General features: G+C 36.4%; 1 protein-coding gene across 2 annotated transcripts in view; it reads left to right on the top strand.

Moving 5' to 3' along the window:
• Positions 1 to 19,606, top strand: part of TMEM144 (transmembrane protein 144) — a 50,603-nt gene that overhangs the window by 16,967 nt on the left and 14,030 nt on the right. For both annotated transcript variants that reach the window (XM_056119066.1, XM_056119065.1), the window contains exons 5-10: positions 502 to 582; positions 8,736 to 8,817; positions 10,554 to 10,636; positions 12,101 to 12,219; positions 13,967 to 14,086; positions 15,445 to 15,542. In XM_056119066.1, coding sequence (XP_055975041.1) covers positions 502 to 582; positions 8,736 to 8,817; positions 10,554 to 10,636; positions 12,101 to 12,219; positions 13,967 to 14,086; positions 15,445 to 15,542 — 583 coding nt within the window. The remainder of the gene's footprint in view (positions 1 to 501; positions 583 to 8,735; positions 8,818 to 10,553; positions 10,637 to 12,100; positions 12,220 to 13,966; positions 14,087 to 15,444; positions 15,543 to 19,606) is intronic.

The raw sequence follows: 19,606 nt of genomic DNA, 5'->3' as shown, positions 1-19,606 counted from the left end.
TATGAGTAAGAAGCTAAGAGATTTTGAATTGGAATCTAGGAATCAGAAGACACATCCTTTCCTTAATCACCATGCTGAATATGTTTTTTTTTTCTTTTTGGGTCACACCTGGCGATGCACAGGGTTTGCTCCTGGCTCTGCACTCAGGAGTTACTCCTGGTGGTGCTCAGGGGACCATATGGGATGCTGGGAATCGAACCCAGGTCGGCCGCGTGCAAGGCAAACACCTACCCACTGTGCTATCTCTCCAGCCCCCATGCTTAATATGTTTTTAACAAATCTACTTTACTTTTTTAAAAAATTTTGAGGGCTTGGGGGGACTGGGGGGACGGGTACATTGGGTAGTGCTCATAGGCTATTCCTGGCTCTGTGCTCAGGAGTCAGCCAAGTGCTGCTTGGTGGGACCACAGTGTTGGGGATACAGAGCGAACAACTCAGACCCCTGTGCACTATTTTTCTAGTCTACAACATATACCTCAATGGGATTTTCTTATTTTCTAGGTTTGGCTGGTTTGGAATGGATGCAGAAGAAGTAGCAAACCCCGTGCTTAATTACATTGGAGCTGCACTATCAGTCATAAGGTATCTGGCTATATCTAAAGATTTACCAATGCTTCTGAGTATTTAGAATCCTTTCTAGGGATCCTCCTGTGCTTGCCTTCTCTTTTGTAAGTTTCATTTCCTAACGTTCAGCTGACTTTTCCTTCTATTTGCTAGTGCTTCACCATTCTTAGGGTCAGAAACTCCATCTCTAGCTCTCAAAAGCTCTGAGACCTTGGAGAAATTGATGGACTGTTTTGGTGCTCACTTTGACTCTCTACATTAGGTAGAAAATCATAATACATAGCTCATAAATCAGATGAATTAGAACGGTAAGGTATTTTTCAAACTAAGACATGTTCTCTTAGTAAATGTTAAGTAAAATAAGTATCTCTTCTGCCTGGTGGAAGGGATAAAAGCAAAACCTTTATTTCTGTCAGAGTTTAAGGAAGTTTGAGGAAGGGCAAAAGCAAACAGAGGTCTGTCTAACTGGCTGATTCCCCACCCACATTTTATGGCATATTCCAACTATATGCATGTGGGTAAGGGGAGCCTTCCTCAATTTAAAAAAGTGTACATGAAAATCATCTTAAGGAAACAAAGCATTTGGTTTTGATGGACATGTGGTCATTCCTAACATCCTGACTGAACAAGAAAATGCTAAATTTCCACTCATGGTCATTATCTCATTATCTTGAAAATTAAGAGACAAAAATTCATAAGATTTTCAGTTCATGGACCTTTGACCTTTACAGCTATTGGGATCGATCTATATTCAAAAGGTCACAGTTGGAGGAAGAAGGCCTTAATCATGGCCTTAAGTGGAAGGACATAATCATGGCCCAAATGCAGGGCTCTTTCTCCATGCAGTTACAAATTCCTCTTATCCTGGCTGAGCTTTATTTCACCATGTTATGTCGTCTTCCTAATGTGACTAGGAAAGTCTTTGATTCTCTCTTGCTCAATTAGCTTTGCCACCCAAGGTTCACTTGCCTGTCAACTCACTCACTCTTTTATTGGTGCTCACCAGGGTTCATGCCCCTGTGTTGTTCTCACACACACACCTGGCTGCGGTGCATCCAGAAATCTGTTGCATTACTGGGAATCATGCTGTGCAGAATTGCCCAGCACAAAAGGCAGAGAGGGGAAGGTTCAGATTCAACTCGTATTCGCACTGGAACTTGTGCTCGCAAGGCAGCATTCCCAGCCAATGAACTATCCTGCAAGCCCTACTCTTAGTCTTCTTAATTCGACAGTTAGCTTCTCTCCCACTGTGAAAACACACTCTTTGGACTTTTGTGTCTAACTAATTTTATGAGCTATATAAATGAGGCTAAGCATGACTGAATCTGTATGACAGTATTCAGTCAGTAAAACTTGAGCATTCACACTCTGTTCCTTCTACCTATATGGCCTGAGCAAATCACTGCATTTTCCCAAAGCATTCCATGTCTTTGTCTGCAAAGTGAGCATAATGGCATCAACCTCTTAAGACATTTTGAGACTCAAATGAAATAAAATTTGTTAAATGCTTCGATTAGGGCTAAGTATGTGGTTCAGTTATGCTCTTTGTGTTGAATATTTTCACTAATAATTTTTATTAAAAGCTACTTTATGGTCAATTGCTGTTTTCCCTTTATGTATTTTTTTTTTTTTTTTGCTTTTTTGGGTCACACCCAGCGATGCACAGGAGTTACTCCTGGTTCATGCACTCAGGAATTTCTCCTGGTGGTGCTCGGGGGACCATATGGGGTTCCTGGAATCGAACCTGGGTCTGCTGTGTGCAAGACAAACACCCTACCTGCTGTGCTATTGCTCCAGCCCCCGCTTTATGCATTTCTAGACCAATCTATGTGAAGCTTAGCTGCAGCACTCAGGAAATCCCGTGGCAAGGAAATGTAATGCTCTCTTCCGGTGAGAGAGGATATTTCAGAACCTTTCGTTTCATCACTTTAAGTCAATGAAAGCAGTGCTTTCTGAAGGGGATTCACCAAATAAGTACAGCTTCCCGATCAGGATGAAGACATAGTTAGATTATAATCATATTCATTTAAGATGTTGTTTTTGGGCCAGAGAGATAGTGTAGGGGTTAATGTGGTCCTGGGTGCTGCAAATGGCATGCTGAGCACCACCAGGAGTGATCCCTGAGCACACACAAGCCCGAGCATCACTCAGTGTGCTCCGTCCAAAACAGAAGATAATGTTTGTTTGTTTTTCTTTAAATTGACATGATTGTATTTATTTGTGTGTAGTCCAATTTCAGTGGATTACCTAAATAAATTCTAGTCTAGTTTCCTTATATGAAGTCAAAGATACAAGTCAGGGTCTAAAACCAAAACCAACCTAGGTAGTTTCAAAAAACAAGGGATTTATCACAGGGAATTGTTTGCACATGTGTTCTAAGAACCCAGTGGAGCAGAAGGGTGAAGGTTTCTTCACCCAAAGACCTGAGTTCACACTGCTGTTGGAACTGCCTGGCTTCTGCCCTCACTTGTCACTGTTGGAACCACCCCCCCCCCCAAAAAAAAAAACCAGCTCCACTATCCTTTTTCTCTGATTCATATACCTCCAATGGCAGAACCTATAAGGTTTGTTAAATATAATTTTAAGTCTTAAGAACAACATGGTTTAGGAGTGTATGTATGAAGGGGTGTGTGTGTGTGTGTGTGTGTGTGTGTGTGAGCATGCGTGTGTGCATCTGTATGTGTGTTTACTGTTCTTTTTTTCTTTTATTTTGTATGATTCAACATTGGTTTACAAGAATGTAAATGTTGATAGGTAGGTTTTAAAGATGAAGTGTTTACCATACCACACATCACAGTACAATAACATCCAGTCATGTTCACACCCTCTTAATAACCTTAGTTCTATAGCCAGAGATTAGGGATCTTTTGCTTTTTGGTTTTGTTTCTTTAGGAACATGATATGCTCCTTTTTTCCCAGCTAGTTTTGGGGTCACACATTGCAATGTTCCCATTGCTCCTGGCTTTGCACATGGGAATTATTCCTGGTGGTGCTTGGAGGCATCAGATGGGATATCAGGGATCATCTGGGTCTGACACATGCAAGGCAAGTGCCTTACCCACTGTTGTATCTCTCTGGCCCTGTACACACATTGTTTTTTATTTAAATGTATCACCTATGAATGAAATTGTCCAGTATTTGTTTTTTTATTCTGCTTTATTTCACTTAGCATGGCTTCCTCCATTCTATCCATAATGTAGCAAAAAGGCATCTTTTGTTTTAGTAGTTAAGTACTATTCTTTTATGTATATATGTTCCAATATCTTCATCTGTTTATTTGTCCTTGGGAACTTGGGGAGCTTCCAAACCTTAGCTATAGATTGTTGAAAGGAACACATCATTTTGAATTAATGTTTCTGTGTTCCTTGTTGGGTTGGAGTGACAGCACAGCAGGTAGGGTATTTGCAGCCTACCTGGGTTCGATTCCTCCACCCCTCTCGGAGAGCCCAGCAAGGTATTGAGAGTATCTTGCCCACACAGCAAGTTACCTGTGAAGTATTTAATATGCCAAAAACAGTAACAAGTCTCACAATTTGTTGTGAGATGTTACTGGTGCCCACTCAAGCAAATCGATGAACAATGGGAGGATAGTGCTACAATGCTACAGTGTTCTTTGTTAGATATCTGGGAGTGGATTGGTAGTCCTACTTTAATATATATGTTTATTTATATATAAAATTATATATATTATACATATATATCATATACATAATACATATATATGGGAAAACTCACCACACTGATTCCCAGAAAGGTTGGACAAATTTACGTTCTCACCACAAGTCTCACAAACAATTGCCCTGGCCTCTTGTTAAAGAACAGTCACAACTATGATCTTGTACCTCACTGTGGCTTTATATTGTAGCTTTCTCCCCATATTATCAATTCACTCTGAATTATCAATAATACTGTACCCCAAACTCTTCCCTCAGTCCAAAAGATCCTTTAATCAGCCTTCTTTAAATATCAGTTGAAAATTTTCATCCTATGAATTTTTATGTTGATTTTGTTCTTTCTTATTAGAATCAATCACTCCTAAATTTCCGTTCTATTTTGTACTCCTTCTATCATCATAAGTCTCGGGGTCTCTCTGCTTTTTTTTGCAGTCACTTTGGTCTTATTAGTTTTTTAGCATTTTAAATTTAAGCACAGTGATTTAAAATACTGTTCTAATAATGGTTGGGGCTTATAATATACCACCACACCCACCACCCATGCCAGCATCCCTGTCTCTTGGCCTGATTACTCTACCCTGCACTGCCCTCCCCACAAGGCAACAATTTCACTTCTATAGGCCAACTCTCAAGTCTGATCATAGAACCACTAATTACTCCCTTACTATGTTTCTTTATACCCCATACACAAGAGAGCCCACTGGCAATTTGTCCTTCTCCCGTTGACTCACTTCATTCCACATAATAAGATCTGTTTTGTATTATTCATACAGTGTTCATTACCCTCTAACTAACCTGATGAATATAATTAATTCTTTTCTTTACAATTCCTTCCTCCTACTATTCCAACACTTAACTACAAATTACTTGACACATAATAAATGAAGTTGGAACTTGGTTTGCCAACTTTAACTCTTTAGTCACCAAGATCTTGTTATCTATTTGATTTCATCTTCAGGTACATAAAATAAATCTCATTTCCTTGTCCTAACTTGTCCTATGTCTCCTATCTTGACATAATTAAGATGGAACTCCTCTGACCTACCTATTTTGTGACAAGAATTAATCTAGATTAGCCGCAGACTAGAATTAGTCACAGATTTAAAGACTGTTCCTAAAAATTTAAGATATCTTGATTTTTTTCTCTTGGTCAGTGACCCTTCCTTTTCTATCGAATTTATGAAGGCTTTATGTCAACCTACATCTTACGCAATTTTATTATGACAAAAGTACATAATGAAATTGGTGCACACCCAGAGGTATCCAGGGCTTATTTGCACAGGCATCATTTCTGACAGACCAGGTTGACAATGGCTAGGCAAGTACCTCAACCCCTGCTCATTTCTCCAGCCCAGCTCATTTTTTTTTAAATGGAAAAGTTTAAGCCCAGAGAGGTTAACTCATTTGTTTGAGGGTCACAGAGTTGTTAGAAAAAAACTAAATGACCTTCCCTTGTCTCTAGCCTTCAAGCATATATTATAAAACACCCTGAATTGAGTTTTATTAGAAAAACATGTGTCTACATAAAATCGGAGTTTTTATTGTATAACTTTGAAAGTAAAATGTTATTTTTTTTTAAATTTTTATTAGTGAGACACCATGAGGTACAGATGTAGACTTACTAATTTTTGTGCTTGGGTTTCAATTATACAATGATCAAATACCTATCCCTCCAACAGTGCCCATTTCCCACCACCATGGATCCAAGTATCCCTCCCACTCCCCATTCCCCCCATCCCACCCTGCCTCTGTGGCAGGGCATTCCGTTTTGTTCTCTCTCTCCTATTAGGTGTTGTGGTTTGTAAAAGAGGCAATGGGTGACAATCATGTTTGGTGTATAGTCTACTTTCAGCATGCTTCTCCCATCCCAGGAGGATCCTCCCAGCACCCTTTATTTGGTGCTCCCTTCTCTATCTGAGCTCCCTTTTTCCCTAGCATGTGTGGCTGGCCTCCAAGCCATGGAGTAAAATTCCTGGTACTAATCTTGGCCACTCTTGGGTGTTGGTCTCCTATTTTGTTACTTTATGTTCCTCAGATGAATGCAATCTTTCTATCTCTATCTCTTTCATTCTGAGTCATTTCACTTAACATGATACTTTCCATGTAGTACCACTTGTATGTAAATTTCATGACTTCATCTTTTCTAACAGCTACATAGTACTCCACTGTGTAAATGTACCAAAGTTTCTTTAACTAGTCATCTATTCTCGGGCACTCAGGTTTTTTCCACATTCTGGCTATTGTAAAGAGTGCTGCAATGAACAAACAAGTGCAGATGTCACTTCGACTATACTTTTTTGCTTCTCTGAAATATATTCCCAGGAGTGGTTAAAATGCTATTTAGATGTCTGATGTTATCTTTGAAATTATATATGCACATATATTCATGATATATAAGCAACATACATATTTAATGAAAGGTTCCATAGAATTAGCTTTTATGCATTCAAGTACTGAGCGATAAACACTTTGGTAACCTTAATGGAATTAAAAGATGTATTCCTAAATTTATAGAATTAGAAAAATTTAGAGATCAAAAATAATGTGGAATTCCATAGTAACTGTTCTCATTATGGAAATTCAGATAAAATTCAGTGAGTACTAGCCTGGGGAATATTCTCTTCTCATTTTAACTCATCTTCAGTTTGGATAGAAACAGAGCATGAGGGGGCTGGAGCTATTGTATACTGGGGAGGGTGTTTGCCTTAGATGAGGCTGACTCAAGTTTGATCCCTGGCATCCCATATGGTTCCCCAAACACTGCCAGGAATAACCCCTGAGCATTACCAGGTGTGACCCAAAAGCCAAACAAAACAAAACAAAACAGCATGAATATGTCCAATTAATAAAAAAAAGAAAAGCAAAAGCAAGTAGTTTTGGGATATTGGAAATATGGAGAGTTTGGTGCAGAGAATTGTTTAAAAAATAAAAGTCCATTTAAGATATTATATTGAGACAGATGGATGAAGCATAATGGAGAGAGAAATAAGAACTGAAAAGATACATAATGTTTCATGTTGAAAGGAATATGGAACCACTTATGTTCCTAAAGTAAGAGGTTGAAGTAAGGAAGTGAACTAGAAATGTCAAAATTATTATACAAACAATACCGTAGAAAGTATATTATTTTATATTTAGTTATCTATATTATTTCAGTCCCATATGGACTTTCAAATTTTCCCCTATTTATTTAATGTTTAAACTATGCAAATTTGTTATAAAAGGCACGTTTAAAATATACAAAATATACCAAAGACTTTAGTTTCCATAGATTAATTTGTCATTTAAACATATTTGCACGGTAAAAATGTCAGATGTGAGGCCTTTGTTACAAAGATAATTGATAAAAAAAAAACGTGAACAATCAATGCAGTAAGAGATTTTGAAAGGGGGAAGTGTCATTAAGAATATTTCTGTGTTCTTTTGTCTCTGTAGTGGAACTCTGTATATATCAGCTTATAAAGTCACCTCATTCTTTGTTAAGGTTGCATAACATTCCATTATGTAACCAATCTCTCCAGTTCTCCAGGGTATGGAGTATATGTGTTACAGAACGTAGAACAGGATTGGTAGGGTCTGGAGTTCTGGAGTTGACACAACTGTAGAGGACCTAGAGTCAGCTGAAGGGATGGGGTTGACAGGTCTGACATATCGGTATATGAATGGCTGGAGGTATAGTACATAAGGTAAGAAGACACTTGCCTTGCACGATGTCCCTGGTCACTGCTGGGTATACCCACCCCCTCCAAAAATAAAGTACCTGTACTTTTACTGAGAATTTTTGTCAGTATAATCGATGAGAAATACTACTTCAATGTAGTATATGTATGTGTAATATATATATATACATATATATTTATATATGTGTGTGTATTATAAACATCTATACGAAGAGATATATTATCAGGTGATTTATTTAGCATGAAATTTTAAGGTTATGCTGGAGAAAGAAGAACAGAAGGGACATTGATTAAAATTGGATGGCAAATGAAGGATCTGATTTTGGAGAGATGGTGATTTAACTTTAAACTTGTTGCAGTTAAACACAAAAGAGCAGAAAGATTTTACAGGGATTAAGGTCTTTGCTTTGCACGCAGCTGATCCTGACTCAATTTCTGGCATAGCTTAGGGTCTCCTGAGGCCCACCAGAGATGATCCTTGAACACAGAACCAGGAGTAAGCTCTGAGAACTGCTAGGTATGGCCTAAAAGCTAATTGCCTAACAAGCCAACTAACTATATAGATCTTTATGTATCTTAGTTACATAAATTAGGTACTTGCATAAATATTTATATGTTTCTGTATCTAAATAAATATATATTTGTATAAGACATAATGTATATATATATGAGATGTAAAAAAGAATGGTGGTTCTGACTGGCAGGTAGTTTTGAAGTAAACCATTGTACCATTTGGACTTTATTTAAATTGTTTTAAAATGTAGCCAGCTTGGTGTGGACCAGAGTTATGTAAATATCAATATTTTTTTCTCCACAGTGCTTTTGTATTTTTGTTCATCAAAAGTGAAATACCAGATACCACATCTTCCACAGATACCACGCCATTAATAACAGAGCCTGTGAGTATTGTATGATAAATGATTTAAGCCATACCATTAAGATAAAAGGAAAATGCTTAGATTTGAAGCAGCTGAAAATGTACATAGAAATCATTATTTCCACAGGCATGCTTTATAACAAGCATGAACATCTATTTTTATTAATGATAGATTCCTACCAATAGATGTATATACATTTTTATGTTTTGAAATGACACAGATTTCTACAATAAAGGAATCCTAGATACTATAGAAGAACTATAGAAGGGCAAAGGAAGGAAGTTGTGAAATAGGAGGCCAGAGTAAACTAGACCAGAGGAAGCCCAGGACAAGTCATCAAAAATAGAAACTCAACTTGATTTTCCTTTTTCACTCTTTTTTGCCATATCCTGTTCCATTTTATGCTGAAGATGAAAATATGGGAGAACTTACCATTTTGATTTTGTATCATGAGTGTGGGATAGCATCTCTGTAGTAAATAAGGACAAATATTAAAAGATCCCACATCGCACAGGTTCCTGTAGCTCCATATACAAAAGTAACATGAAGGCAGCGACCATTGCTATAAGTTTAGTCCCAAAACTTTCCTCTTTCAAGTGTTCCTTCTACCTGCCCTGAAAACTCATTTTTCTCTCTTTTATCTCCCTCCATTATTTTGGTGAGTGAAATTTAAACTAAATCCAAAGCTAAATAATGAAAATAGAAGAGAAAAAAGAGGATTAATGATCCACAAGCAGCTCTAATCTGGGAAAATGGAAAAGTTAGGATTGAGTGAAGGTTCTAGAAATCCTTTTCTCCTTTATAGATGTAGAGACATCCTATACTACCAGCATTCATTATTACAAAGGGCAAAAATAGAATAAAATACAACTAAAGTATAGATAGCAGGCCTTATTTTTCTAGACAGTATGGAAGAATATAAAACAAAGTAAGCAGCATGAATATATTAATTCTATTATAAACAATGATTTCTCAGAAAAAAATAGTGGCTGGGGAAAAAAATCTACAAACAATATAGTTGGTAACATACAATCAAATAGCATCTGTTCCTCATTGTGAAAGAAGAGTAAATAATAAAGAAGTTAGACATGGACAGCACAAGACAAATAATTCAGATCTAGTGCCTTATCTGTTGCAAAAACATGAAGAAATCTCAGTCAGAAAGCAAAGATTTAGCAAAAAATATTCAGTCAAAAATTCAGTAGTTAGAAATATTATGTAGCTTGCTCTGAAAACCCATGTGCTTCCTTGAACACATACTTCCTCTCTTTCTTTCCCCTCTCATCTTTATAAATAGGGTTCCATAAAAGTGATCTTGCTTCACCCGTAAAAACATATTATGAATTTTTTTCTTATTTATTTACAACTTAAAATATCTTAATTCTGAAAAAAATCTGGATGAAGAATGATGATGATAGTCATTTCAAAGCAGAAGAGTCTTAAATCACCCATGGCTCTAATTTTTTTACATGTTTTTAAAATATGCAAGCATAACACAGAAGTTAAAACTTAGTAATTTTGATAGATACATAGGCCAGTCATATACTAAGCTATTAAAAAAAATTAAACAAATCTTTCTCAGCCAACTCACTCTGATTGAAAGGGAATAAGAAATCTTTGGACCTAGAAATATCTACACAAAAATCAGCATGCCTAAAATATTCATTATTTTACAGTATATTTAAGGGAGGAAAAAGTAGGGGTGAAATTGGCACCAGTGTGATTTTTTTTTTGCTTTGGACAAATATTTTCAATAGGCTATTAATACAAATCCAGATGCATGTACATTCCCTCCGTACTCCTGGGTGGATAAACTTTCTCAGACACAACACCGCATTGTGTAAGTAAATATTTCTTTTGTCAGTTCCATATTTGGTTCAATCGGGGATTACAAGTGGAATAATATTCTTCATTAAAAGAAAAAACAAGCAACAAACATTTTAACTTCCTTAGCTTTGTGGTGAGAGATTTCTTATCTTCTACTGAATTTTCTTTCACAAAACATCTCCTTCACTAAGGAAATATTTGTGGAAAAAAAACTTTTACAAAACCAGTTGTCTCGATTAATCAAACCTGGTATGCATTTGGGATCTACTTTAAAACAGCATTCTTCAACCTTTTTATACCTGTCGACCCACACCTGTTCTGAATACAATTCCATGGACTAGTAGTTAAAAACAATGGGGTAGACCAGTATTTTTCTACCTTTCTGCACCTGCAAATTGATACTGATTCATCAACCAGACAGGTGGTTGATGAAAGATTCTCTAGTATTTTACCATGGTTCAGGAATTTCCAGTTCCTCTTGCAGCTTATTGCAAGGTCAACTCAGAGTTCACATAGTCCCATATTCCTTAGGGTACTATTAAAATGGGCTTTAAAAAAATAAAAGTAATTATTTTCACATAATTTTTTCTAGCTCATAATATTCTTTGTTTTAAGCCAAAGACACTTTCAAAATATTAACTACCTCTATCTGAAATTATTGGAAATGCTTGCTTCTTGCAGAGATGGTGCAGTTCTGAGACATCAATTTAACTAGTTCTCAAAATGATAGATTTCTTAACAAGAAAAAATAGCATCCTGCCTGAAATAGCCAGATTGTTTATTTCAGTGCTTCTTCCACACTGCAATAGCCAACTGAGTTAGAGGCAAGTCCATGGATTCCCAATCATTGCTTTGAACAAACATGAGTTTAATATTTAGTTTATCCTAGCCCTGTGGCAGATATTTAGTACTTAAAAAAAGTAAGTTCAGAGGAGTCAGAGAAATGGTAGTGCAGAAGTTGAGGTGCTTGTCTTGCCTGTGTCAGACTCTGGTTCTCTCCTGTATATGGCCCCCAAGCACCACTAGGCATGATATTTACGTACTGAGCCAGGTGTAAATCTTCAGTACCATTGGGTGTCACCCCAAAACAAATAATAATAATAATAATAAGCATAAGCATGTCCTTTGCACAAAAACTTCAATATCTAGAGTCAAGTTTATCTATGTATGTTGTATTATGATAGAAATATTTTCATTTGTGTAATGGCTATTTATAAAGACAATCCACAATCTGATATTTTCAAAATTCAAAATTAGACAGTTAGAGGACAAAAGCTGCTCTCAGTGCTGACACCACTTGAGTGGTGCAGGAGTTTTCTTTGAATTCTAACAGTCGATGGACTGAGATACATGGGTGATTCCTGAAAAAGTGGCTTGTGATTTTGATTTAAAGCAAACTTTATTATGATCCCATTGGTGTGTTTGTCATAAATACTCCTTTGGTCCAATATTAATAGTGATTTATTTGTTTTTTAAGGGGCTGCAGTCTTGCAGTAATATCTGGAATTCTCTATGGATGTACGTTTGTGCCAGTCATTTATATCAAGGATCACAGCAAAAGAAACGATAGTATATATGCAGGGGCAAGCCAGAATGGTGAGAACCAATGATTTTACATAAAAATAAAAGCCATGGCTATTTTTCTACTTGGCAATATAAAGAGAATGTGTTCATGATAAATATTGACAGAGTTTTACTTTGATTTTTTTCATTGTAACTGGTGAATTGAAGAGGTACTTACTGAAGACTAAAAATAGTAAAAGACTGGTTACTTCTGGTGATTTTTAGTGTGACAAAGGCATATAACTTTAGTTTTAATTCATTTTATCTCCTTTTATCTTGGCACATGACTTCTGGATTTACAATAAGATTTAGAGACCATTTTCTAGTTTGGTAGTTGTTTCTGAGATATGTATTCTTTTCCTCTTTATAAACAAAACTATGGGCTGTGAGTGTTTCAGGGGGCTAATGAGCTTTGCATATCAGATGCCCAGGTTCAATTCCTGGTGACATGGACCTCTAAGAACCAATGGATGAGGCCCCCAAACCAGAATAAAAATGAAAATAAAGCAAATAAAATAAAATATCATCCATGATATTTCAAAATCAAATAAAGGTCAAAGTATTCCCTTTTAAAAGATTAAAGTAAAGCCTGTTTAGTTAGAAGATGTTATTTTTCAAGCACACGGAAAGACCCAAATTACTATCCTTTAGTTGTCAGTTCATAAAGATAGAATTAATATCTTAGGTATAAACTCACCACTTTTGAGCCTTGTACAGACTCAAAAGATAAGATTATCTTGAAAAAGATCTTATAATGATGCTAAAATGAAATTTAGACTCATGAAATTATGAGAATGAGATGATGGATAGTATAGTCCTAAATCTGATCTTATGAGAAGTAAAGATATCGTATGTTCAGAGAAGGATGAAGTTGGCAGTGCTGCTTGGGTCCTGTAGACCGGAGGCTACCAGGTCCACACCTATCTGGGTTAGCATCCTCCAGTGCTGTGCGTTGCAGTGTTTGGGGCTACACAATGCCATGAACTAAATGGGGGTCCCTGTGCATACATGGCTGACCCTGGGCTTTCTTCTTTACGATTTCTTCTAACTGCATGGGAAATACTATCTGTCCTACCATTTTGTGAACATAAAATGAAAACAACTGATTGTTAATGAAAACAGTTGTTCTTGGTCAGAATAAACAATCTCAATAGAACAACCAGTTCTAAGTACACTCATTCTGTATTATCTGCTTATCTGTTTAAGCAATATTATCTGCTTAAACCATTAGAGGCTCTGGGATTTTTCAGTTATTGGGTCATCATCATGTGTTATTTATTTCCCCAGGCACTTAAGTTTATGGCAAAGAAAAAAATAAAACTCTCTTCAGAGTAAGCTCCCGAATATCCTTCAGGGCAGTGGTTCTCTGCCAGAGTAGCTGCTCTAGAGAGTGGTCAGTAGACCATATATAATTAGCACCCCCAAAATATTCTGATCTTCCCTAATTACAGTTCTACTTGGAGATCTGTTACCATTGTTATAGCTATTAAAAGGGAGAGATTTACATATTTATGAAATGTTTATTGTGCTTATTTAGTTTTCCAGAATAATTATAAAAATTGGTCTTTTAGATGTGGGACTAGTAATCATTTGTTACTTAGTTATTTCTAGATTTTGAATATATTAAAATTTTACATAAGCAGGATGTAGAAAGTAGGATGATTTGAATATAAATAATACTTTTCTTATTTTTAAGATTAATTTAGCTATTGTTTTAACTTTAGGAAAAAAGATATATTTGGAACAACATATTTGATATTTTTATAATCTATCTTTTCAGATGTAGATTATGTTTTTGCACACTTCAGTGGCATCTTTCTTACAAGTACAGTCTACTTTCTGGTCTACTGTATAGCCATGAAAAATCAGCCTAGACTATATCCTGAAGCAGTCTTGCCAGGTAAAGGTATTTCTTCATTAATTATCCTTCTATATGAAATTATTATATATTTCTATATAAAATTATTATAGTATTATAGTATACTCTTAGTCTTATATATACTATAGTATACTCATAGTATTATAGTATACTCTTCTCTAGAAACCAAACCATCCTGTGTGTATATGTTTTGTGTTTAATTATTTTGGTCCAGTTTATCACCATATGAGTTATTTTAAAAACCCTGAAATTAAATATGAGACTCCAGGCATTATTGCAGAACCTAAAACCTAGGCAATAATGAATCTAAGATCTTTCCTTTTCTTTGTCAAAACATCAAGGGATCAGAAAGATAGTATAGCAGAAAGACACCTTGCCTTGTTGGCAGACTCAGGTTTGATCCCTGACATCCCACATGGTCCCCAACCCTACCAGGAGTGATTCCTGAGTGCAAAGCCAGGAGTAACCCCTCAGCACTGCTGGGTGTGGCCCCAAAACGAACAAAACAAACTTCATTATCTAAGGTTTCATATTAAAAGCCTTGTGATTCCATTTCTTTAAAAGTAAAAATATCCACAAAAGGGAATCTGCAGTACTTTGGAAAACAGTTTCTTGAAAATATAAAGACAAATTCTAGAGTTCAAAGAGGTAAATATTTAATGAACATGTTTTTGAGCTTAATACAATAGGCATTTAGGCATTACAATTCCCACGATCATATTTGTCATATCTCTTATATACTTGATAATTTTGTGTCATAAGCATATATTGATAAACAATTATGTTTAAAGATAAACTTCATTCAATAATTTTCTATAATTTAATTTGTAATATGTACACAAGTAAAATGAGTATATAAACAAAATAAAGCATGAGACAGACATTCATTTTGAATGCATGATTCGTGTAAGTCACCTTGTCGAACAATTGGCTATTTACTCATAGCAAATACTGAGAGTAACTCCAAGCATCCTGAAATTTGAATATGCTATTTTCATTCAGATTCTAGGCAAATAATTTTATTTGTCCTGTTGTGGTGGTTGTTTTGTTTTTGTTTTGTTTCGTTTTGGTTTGAGTTTTTTGTTTTTGTTTGGGGAGGCCTCTCTTTTACTATAGCATCCTTCCAAATATCTCCTATTTTGACATTAACGGTTTAGAGTATGTGATGTTTGCTGAGCACAGTCAGATTGTCTTTCCTTAGCCCGTTAGCATTCCCCAGACTTTACCTTTCAACAGTCCAAAACAGAGAAGTCAGAACCCACTGCGGCCCACAGGCCAGTAGGAATGTTCAGTTGGTGCTTTGCTCTTCCTGCAACAGCATGAGTGGGACATTTTCAAAGGAGCGGCTGGTTTGTCACTGTGTGGTGTCTGTGTTTCAGGATTCCTCTCTGGGCTCCTTTGGGGGATAGCAACCTGCTGTTGTTTCATAGCCAACCACTCTCTCAGTGCTGTGGTCAGTTTTCCCATCATCACTGCTGTAAGTAGCTCGTTGCTTTTCCAAATGCTTTTGAATTTCAAAGATAAATTTAATTTTTCTGTATCAATCTTAGTGAATCACTGAAAAGCCATCATCAAGGTGCATTTTAGTGAATCACTGAAAACCATCATCAAGGTGCATTTTTAGGAGTATGAAGAATGTCGTAGATTTCTAGATCACTGATACCATCTGGTCTTCATAGCCTTCACTGTTACAAGGCTATATCTGACCTCATTTTTTGGCAGCTTTATTCATCCTTTAATCTAGTTGAAACTTTTTGTTTGATTATTTTATCTGATATAATTTTGATCTGTAACAATTTTCATAGTGTTCATATAGCAATTTACATATATAAAAGTTTATAAATGCACGTAATGGTTTTGTTCATGTTATCAAGAATCTTGTGACAGCCCAAAAGAATAATTTTCAGGTAGGACTAAAAGTGTAATTTCAGACTCTTCTTCAAATGGTATTTCAATACTTTTTGATGAGAGCATTCAAAATGGGCCAAAGCACAGTCTTGTCTTGGAATGCTGCCATTTATCATGCCATAAAATGGTACAATTTTCTTGGGGCCCCTAGTGTGCCACTGATAGAGAACACATGACAGGCACATGTGACCATGTGTTTGATTCCTGGTACTGAAGAAAAAGGAAAAAAAAAGAAAAATTAAAATTTTAAAGGTATCAGTCACATGATACATAGATAACAAAAAAGCAAAGGAAGCATATTTCCTTTGAAGCAAATATTGGTCAGACTTGCCACACTTGAAGATGATAAAATTGAGGCAATTCTTATACACATTGTCTGAAGGTATAGTTCCAGTGCATGGTGCAATTTTCTGTCATTAATACAGAATCCAACTTAGTTTGCTATCATATATACACAGGAATTAACTGTTTTCATTTGATATTTAGGCATATTTCAGATATCTTAGATTTCTGACCAGTTCACTTTAAATCCCCTGCTTCTCAAAATGTCAGCATTAACATAAAAAGATGGGGCCAGAGAGAAAGTACAGCTGGTAAGGCTCTTGCCTTGCACACAACTGACCCTGGTTCAGTCCCCGGCACCCCATTTGATCCTCCAAGCTGGGCCAGGAGTTTTTTCTCAATACCAAGTCAGAAGTAACCTCCTGAGTACCTGTGACCAAAGCAACAAGAAGTTAGCAGCATACTTATGTAAATTAAGAATACTGATTTTTAAAGACATTATCTAGTCTAAACATACTTCAGAAAAGTTTGAAACACTTAAATTTTAATACAAATTCTGTATCTCAAACACATTATTTCTTTCAGGTCTTGGTGTGATACGAGTAATTTCAAATAATGAAGAATTTATCCCATTCCTACTCTGGACAAACTTGCAGGCTATCGAATATAGCCTGCCCACAGGGCAGAGTCTGGCAAACTCCCCGTGGCACACCAAATATGCCAAATACCAGTAACAATGATGGGTCTCATTCTCCTAAAAAGCCTTGAATATAATCTCAGGGCTAGGATGAAAGAGACGTTACTGGGGCCTGCTCGAGGCAATCGACGATTAACAGGATGAATGAATGAATGAAAATGAAGAATTTTTAAAAAAAATATATAAAGAACCTATATTTTTACTTTGATATTTGAATAACTTCTGAGGAATTATTTATGCCTAAGTCATAATTAGAACAAAAGCAGAACCTAATTTCTTCCAAAAGGGTTTTCTTCTCACAGTTCAAGGATATTTAATGATAAGAATAAACATATAAGACAGAAAAATTCAGTGGGTAAGCTTTATAAAGTTTACCAGGTAAAAGTACATTTGTCAAAAATATATGAAGTATGGTCTGCTCTACAATCAGGGATGCGAGTATTACTTGACAATAATATATCATTCCATATGGAGGAATAATATTGTAGCCAATAGACTGTACAGCAGGGAAGGTACTTACCTTGCCTGTGGCTAACCTTGGTTTGATTCCTGATACTAATTCTTGAGCACTGCCAGGAGCAAATCGGGAGCACAGAGCCAGGGGTAAACCCTGAGCCCAGCAGATGTGGTCCCAAAACCCAAAAAGGAAACAAAATGGACTGGTATTAATTCATATCTGATGTAAATGTTATTATATGTAGCAGTTTTTCTTTTAATCAAATTAATCATTTGAGCAACTGTGCATTCTCCAACAAAGTTTTAATCCTCTTGTGAAATGCACAGCCACAGTTAAATCTCACAAGACAAACAGAAATCAAAATGACAGTGATAAAACAAGCAAGTAGCACTAAAAGTAAATGGTCTTTGATTAAAGGTTGTGTTTTATTTCCTCAGAAAAGGCAATTATTTTAATTCAATTATCCCTTAAGATTATTTACAAGGGACATTGAATATTCATTGGTTACTAATATTTACAACAAATTATTTTATTTGGCTTTGGGGCCACTCCTGTTGATTCTCAGAGCTTTCTTCTGACTCTGTGCTCAGGACCCCTCATGGTGCGGCTCAGGGGACCAGTGAGGTGCTGGATATTGAACTCGAATGGGCCCCTTTGCAAGGCATGTACCCTACCGACCATATTATCACTTCAGCCCTACAAAGTATTATAGTAGACAAAAAAATTATATTAGGCAATTTTCCACATCTATTTTTTGTGTTGAATTAAGATAAAAATTGAGAACAAGGGCCAGAGAGATAGTACAGTGGGTGGGGCACTTGCCTGGAAGTTCGCCAACCCAGGTTTGATCCCTTGCACCCAATATGGTCCCTTCCAGGAGGGATTCCTTAAAGACAAAAGTTATCTCTGAGCATTGCTAGGTGTGCTCCAAAAAATAAAGCAAAACAAACAAACAAAAAAACAAACCCCCTACAAGACTAAGCGTTAAAGCCTAATTAAGAAAATAAATTGTTTCTAGGTGGGGTGTGGAGGGAAGTTTGGTAGAGTATGGGTTTTGGAGTCTTGCCCATCAGAATATTGATACGGGAACACTGTTATGTTAGTTGTCGTGCCCTCCTCTGTAGCTTTCTCTGATGCCAGGGGTCTAATTGCTATCTGGGATGATAAAGGAACAGTCTACTGCTGTGAGACAATTAATTGCTAGCTTCAATCCTCTTTCTCTAGTCAAATTTATTTATATTCCAAAATAATTCAGTCCCTACTCTCAAGGATTTTACATTTGTATTATCTTGGTAAATCTGAATTTTGCTTTTAGTGAACAAATTTAAACATCACTATCAACCAGCTTTAATAACGACAAATGTAGGCAATGTTATTTTATCAAAAAGAGACTATTTTTTTTCCTCCCAGCAGTGTTGTTTTTCCAAAATGCATCTCTTTTCTGTAGTTCTGTTATTCACTGGAAAATATTATTCAATCAAAAAAAAAACAGAAGAAAGAAAGGAAATACCCACTGAATAGGAAAAAGGACTCATGATCTCTGCTCCAAATCTTTCCTCCCTATTAAGACTCAAAGCCAGTTGAACTTTCCCCAGAAGCTCAGCTTGCCAAAATAGGCTGGAGAAATAGCTCAGGGGCTAAGGCACTTGTCTTGCATGTGATCAATCTCAGGTCAACCCCCCCAGTACCGTATATGGTCCCTGAGCACTATTAGGAGTGATCCCTGAGCACAGAGCCAGGAATCCTGAGTGCAGCCGGACCTGCCCCACGCCCACCCCCACCCCCCAAAAGGGTTCAGATTTACCTTATTTTCAAAGGCCAGCTTAAGGTGAATTTTTCTTAATTAACAATGGGAAAATATACAACCCTGTTTGCTAAAACAAAAGTATCTCTTATCCAGGAAATCCTTCCTGTTTGGCGCTTGTCTGTTTCACTCAGAATCTTGACACACTTTGACCTATGCTTGCTTTACTTTTAGCAAAGCCTCACTCCCTGTAATCACATTATCCTCACAAGAACCCTTTGGCCCCGTCCAAACTAATATTTATAAAACCCTCAGCCAAAGAGCCTTAAAAGGTCAGTGATATCTTTGGGTATTGTCTTCTATCATGTACTCTGAAGGAAAATGAATTTTCAAATCAAAGAAGATGAAATTTCTTGAGTACTTGGTATAAAATTAGTAGTAAATCCTATATTA

Source organism: Sorex fumeus, unplaced genomic scaffold, assembly GCF_029834395.1.
Source record: "Sorex fumeus unplaced genomic scaffold, SorFum_2.1 ptg000039l, whole genome shotgun sequence".
Lineage (NCBI taxonomy): Eukaryota > Metazoa > Chordata > Mammalia > Eulipotyphla > Soricidae > Sorex > Sorex fumeus.
The sequence above is the reverse complement of the archived record's forward strand: the minus strand, read 5'-3'. Positions and strand labels throughout refer to the sequence as shown.